Source organism: Schistocerca serialis, chromosome 5 (assembly GCF_023864345.2).
Source record: "Schistocerca serialis cubense isolate TAMUIC-IGC-003099 chromosome 5, iqSchSeri2.2, whole genome shotgun sequence".
NCBI lineage: Eukaryota > Metazoa > Arthropoda > Insecta > Orthoptera > Acrididae > Schistocerca > Schistocerca serialis.
Genome location: NC_064642.1, coordinates 367,220,340 through 367,226,339, shown reverse-complemented (window position 1 = coordinate 367,226,339; position 6,000 = coordinate 367,220,340). Strand labels below are relative to the sequence as shown.

At 45.1% G+C, this 6,000-nt stretch overlaps 1 protein-coding gene across 1 annotated transcript in view; it reads left to right on the top strand.

Annotated features, from left to right (window-relative positions):
* The first annotated feature begins 831 nt into the window (after nucleotides 1-831).
* LOC126481004 (facilitated trehalose transporter Tret1-like) overlaps nucleotides 832-6,000 on the top strand; it is a 128,748-nt gene continuing 123,579 nt past the window's right edge. The window contains exon 1 of the mRNA XM_050104458.1: nucleotides 832-915. Coding sequence (XP_049960415.1) covers nucleotides 864-915 — 52 coding nt within the window. The 5' untranslated portion in view covers nucleotides 832-863. The remainder of the gene's footprint in view (nucleotides 916-6,000) is intronic.

The window sequence follows — 6,000 nt, the reverse complement described above, 5'->3', positions numbered from 1 at the left end:
AGCAGCGCCTGTTTACATTTTTCTGTGTTTGAATACGCGTGCCTATACCAGTTTCTTTGACATTTCAGTGTAAGAACTAATCTACATGAATTCAGTGTAATTAATGTCTGTGGACAAAAGTCTCATTTCTGTTCGTCTCATTTCTGCTACCTTCTTTACTATACTGTAGCAGATCTTCCTATGTACAGGCTAAATTTTATCGAACTATGTTCCTTGGCAGTGATGTATCATGCGAAAGCTACTTTTGTTTTGCCATAGCGGTAGAGCTGTGTGACTAAGAAAAGGTCCAACAGCCTGTGGAATAATGTCATTCAACAAATCTGATGCCCACTTTGAAGAAGCTAATTTGGTGAGGTTTAAGACACATGATTATGCCAATGCCTTGTTGACCCAATACGAGTACGATACACCAACAGTCAAACAAGAAATTTTATAGTACAGATTTAACACGAGTGATAGATTTTTGAAGTACGCAACATTCCTCTCTTCAAATCCATTCGACAACGAAGTACAACGTACGCAATACGTAAAGACTAATAAAGAACGAGTTTTAAAAATCGTTGTGACGCTATGAGGAGGGCTTGAAAAAACCCAATCGCAAGACTGACGTTTGCGTTGGCGGCAGCTTCAGAAGATATCGTCGGTAAGGTGCTACCGTTGAGAGGTATTCGATTATCGCCACACGTTGTCAAACATACCGCGACTGAACTAGGGCTCGTAGTTTTCTTCGGTCTGTGCGATAAGAAGGAGCGCGGGAGCTAAGCGGGTGGTGGGGGAACCGTTGGCAGCTGGGTCGGCAGCTTATGCGCTGGGGCCAGTATTCGCCGCGAGCCGGCCGCCGTCGCAGCCACTCATCTGCAAACATGGAGCCGCGCATGCGCGGGGTACTCATGCAGTTCACCGCTGCCAGTTCAGGTGCGTAACCACACCACTCGTCACTGGCCTCCACTAGAGATCAGAAAGGGAGCGAGCACGAATCCACTGTTGAGGGTCACGTGCCTTAGAAATCAAGGCCCTGCTGTTACGACAGTGTTATTCCGGTTTCCTCCAGTCTCCCTGTTAATTTCACGACTGTGACAAGTCTGGGAAGGAGACGCTGCGATCGTTTCATATACGACGACTCGTTTTCTCTTACTGAAGCGTGCAGGAGTGTAAAGTCGTGACGTAGCACATAAGTTCAGTGCATGATCTTGTTGTTGCAGTTTAGGCCGAAAATGACCAACTCTCGGGATGTGATGGCCTCTAACGAAGCTGTGAGACTGTGGAGGGTGTAAGACGAAATTTTAAGGGTTGTGTTTGTATGTATATACTCTAAGGTGACTGAATTTATGAGTTAGCGATATGCACATATACAGATGGCGGTAGTATCTCGTACACGAGGTATTAAAGAGCAGTGCAGTGGAGAAGCTGTCTGACGCAGGTGATTCACGTCAAGAGGTTTCCGACGTGATTATGGTGGCACGACAGAAATTACCAGACTTTGAATGCGGATAGGTAGTTGGAGCCAGACGCATAGGACATTTTTCTATTGGAAAACGCTAGGGAAATCAGTATTTCGAGATCCAGTGTGTCAAGAATGTGCTGAGAAAACCACATTTCACGCATTATCTCTCACCACGGACAGCGCAGTGGCCGAGGGCCTTCACCTAACGACCGATAGCAGCGGCGTTTGCATAGTGTTGTCAGTGCTAACAGACAAGCAACACTGCGTGAAATAACAGCAGAAATCAATGTAGAACGTAGAACGGTTGTATCCGTTAGGACAGTCGAGCGAAATGTGGCGTTAATAGGCAATGGCAGCAGACGATCGACACCAGAGCCTTTGCTAACACAACGACATCACCTGCAGCGCCTCTTCTGGGTTCGTGACATCAGATGCACCCTAGACGAGTGGAAAACCGTGGCCTGGTCATATGAGTGCCGATTTCAGTTGGTAAGAGCTGATCGTATGGTTCAAGTGTGGCACAGACCCTACGAAGCCATGGACCCAAGTTGTCAACAAGGCACTGTGTAAGCTGGTGGGGGCTTCATAATGGTGTGAGCTGTGTTTACATAGCCGGCCTTTGTGGCCGAGCGGTTCTAGCCGCTACAGTTTGGAACCGCGCGACCGCTACTGGCGCAGGTTCGAATCCTGCCTCGGGCATGGATGTGTGTGATGTCCTTAGGTTAGTTAGGTTTAATTAGTTCTAAGTTCTAGGGGACTGATGACCTCAGCAGTTAAGTCCCATAGTGCTCAGAGCCATTTGAACCTTTTTTTTTGTATGTGTGTGTTTACTTGGTGTGGACTGGGTCCTCTGATCCAGCTGAACCAATAATTGACAGGAAATGATTAAGTCTTACTACTTAGAAATGATTTTCAGCCGTTCATGGACTTCATATTCCCAAACAACGATGGAATTTTTATGGGTGAGAATTCGCCAAGTCACTGGGCGGTTGGTTTGAAGAACGTTCTGGACAATTCGAGCGAATGATTTGGCTACCCAGATCACCCGACGTGTATCCGTCGAATATTTATGGGACATAATCGAGAGGTCAGTTCGTCCACAAAATTCTGCACCTGCAACAGTTATGGATGACCATAGAGTCAGCATGGGTCATTATTTCTGCAGGAGATTTGCAACGACTTGTTGAGTCCCTGCCACATCGAGCTCCTGTACAACGCCAGACAAAAGAAGGACTGATACGATATTAAAATGGATCCCATGATTTCCGCCACGTCAGAGTGTATATACTTATATAAATATCTACTTACACATATACAGGGTGATTTTTTTTCACCATGTACAAACTCTAGTAGTTGATCGATGAGTGGATACAGAACAATGAACTTATATCCGGAAATGCATGCTTTCTGCGCTAGGGACCATTTATTCAATCACACATTGTTACAGAAACTGCAGTCTTATACGAGCTGTACCATGCAGCCACAGTTACAGTATGTGTTGAAAATGGTTTCCATGTGCCTCAACGCATATGTGTATGCGCTGTAGTATGTTCTATCTCACACATTCACATTGGCCAGGCTGCATCTGAACAGCATCAAAAGCAGGATGAACACGCTGGTCCAATGTCTCCACATCTGGAGTGGGCTCTGCACACACGATAATTTTTAGATGATCCCACAACAAGAAATCGCATGGGTTGAGATCCAGTGAACGAGCAGGCCATGTAATTGCACCCCCTCGTCCAATCCATCGACAGGGAGGACACGATTGAGAGGTGTCTGGATATTAACAGTGAAGTGTGCTCGAGCACCATCATGTACTATTCACATAACCCTTCGAATCATCACTGGCACTTCTTCCAGCAGGAGAGGCAAAGTCACCCACAAGAAACGTCGATAGTTCGAGCAATAATGCGACATAGAAGGAAGGCTGTTCCCAAAATACGTCGCCAGTTATCTGGACCACAAATTTCGGCTGCAACGATGCTGAAGATTCGATGTCACCATACCATGGGGGATCTGCATATATCCCATAGATGAGTCTTTTCGATGCTGAAGATACCACTCCGTGTAAAAGTGGCCTCATCTTTGAATAGGATGGATGACACAAATCCCGGAATCGTGGTTGTCTGGTGAAAAAACCAGTGAAAAAACTGCTCTCGACGTGGAAGGTCGTCGCTAGTAAGCCTTGCACACGCTGTAAGTGATAATGGTAGTAACAATTGCCATGGTGGATGTTCCACATGGTCGTTTGGCTTATCATGTACTGGCGGACGAACTGCCTGGTACTGACACAGCAGTCGCCTTCCACAGCGTTAATCACATTTTCCTCCAAGTCTGGTGTCCGAAAATTTCCGATATGTCTTTCATGACTTCCTGCTTTCTGAAAACGCCCTGTCTCGGACAAACAGTGAAACACTGTTGCTAACAACGAATGGTGTAGTTGTTGCTGGTGGGGACAGGTCTCCTGATACAGCCTTCCTGCCCGCTGCCCGTTTCCATTTGCCTTTCCATAAGTAAACACCGTGTCAGCAAGCTCTCGATTCGAATACGGAACCACTGCGTACAGCGCTGTATCACATCCACTACAAGGTGAGTCAGCAGAAGTGAATCGGACACAACATTACCAACTACGATGGCAGGAGAGCGCGCTAGGGCATGAAATATGATGAACAGTACCACTCTCTAGGAGAAAATCCTGCATACTTTGTGTGACTGCATGACACAGTGCTTATTAGACTGCAGTCTCTGTAACAAATTATGTATGAATAAATGGTTTCTAATATGGAAACCATGCATTTCTTGGCATAAGTTCATTAGACCTTTTTTGTTCCGTATACTCTCATCAATCAATCACTAGAGTTTGTACACAGTGGAAAGATCACCCTGTAGATACTTACACATAATATAAATATGTATATACATATGTATACACACACATGTACATGCATATATACATACATTAGTACATATATACACATATATACCTACATACATATGTATATACATAAATACTTACAAATATGCATGTACATACATACATGTAAATACAAACTTACTTACGTGAATACACACATACACATGCATATACGCAGTGGTTAGCACACTGGATTCGCATTCGGGAGGACGATGGTTCAATCTCGCATCCAGCCATCCTCATTTGGGTTTTCCGTGATTTTCCAAAATCGCTCCAGGCAAATGCCAGGATGGTTCCTTTGAAAGGGCACGGCCGACATCCTTCCTCATCCTTCCCTAATCCGATTAAGACCGATGACCTCGCTGTCTGGTCTCCTCCCCCAAACAACAACGCCCCCAACACCACATGCATATATTTATATACATACTCAAACATATAGACGAAGGCGCTACGCGAGCGGCAGAAAGTGGACATGCGCTGTAGGCTACCGCGCAACAGTCGCAGTACGCACTCCGCTATTGCCGACCTCAAGACATCAGTCTGTGTTGCACTACAGCCACGTAAACATGGCTCCCGTCATTGTTGCTCACGCCACGTGTGAATTACGAAGTGTAATTCCGTTTCTGGAAACAGAAGGGAATAGTGCAACAGAAATTCATCGGAGAATGATCCGAGTGATCCAGTGATAACTTCATGACCGATGGTGTTGTGCGTGAATGGTGCCGAAAGTTTAAAGATGGCCGAAGTGACGTGCATGATGAAGGGGGCTAAGGACGCAAGTCTGTCGTTACAGCTGACCTTGTTGAACGAATTGACAGAATGGTTAGAGAAAATCGTAGGTTCACCGTAACTGCTTTGTCTATGGAAAGTCCGGAAGTTTCAAGATCTGTCGTACACTCTATCGTTACTGAACATTTAGACTACAAAAAACTTTGTGCTCGCTGGGTTCCAAAAATGTTGAAGGATGGCTACAAAAGTCACCAAACGGCATCAGCTTTGAATTTCCTCGACAGTTATCACGATGAAGGAGAGAACTTTTTGAAATCAATTGTTGTTGGAGATGAAACTTGGACCCAAAATGGCACACCGGAAACAAAACGACAATCACAACAATGGATGCATCCAAATTCGCCAAAAAAAAATTCAAACAAACATTCAACAACAGAAAGTTTATGGCTACCGTGTTTTGGGACCAAAAAGGTGTGTTGCTTGTAAAGTTTATGCAGCCCAGAACCACTATCAATGCAGCTGATTATTGTGACGTTTGCGGAGAACCATTCAAAACAAACGAAGAGGAATGCTGACTTCAGAAATAGTGTTGATCCATGACAACGCTCGTCCACGCACTGCTGGCACAACCCAGCAGCTCCTTGAACAATTTCAATGGGACATTTTCGATCATCCGCCGTACAGTCTTGACCTGGCACCCAGCGACTTTCACCTTTTCCCTAAACTGAAGATGTGGCTAGGAGGGCAAAACTTTCAAACCAGCGAAGATCTTCAAAACAACGTCAATGCTCATTTGAAATCATTGGCGGCAACATTTTTTGAAGAAGGCACTGCAAAGCTTGTCCACAGGTACGATAAATGTCTCAATCTTTTCGGTGATTATGTTGAAAAGTAACCATAAGTGTACAAA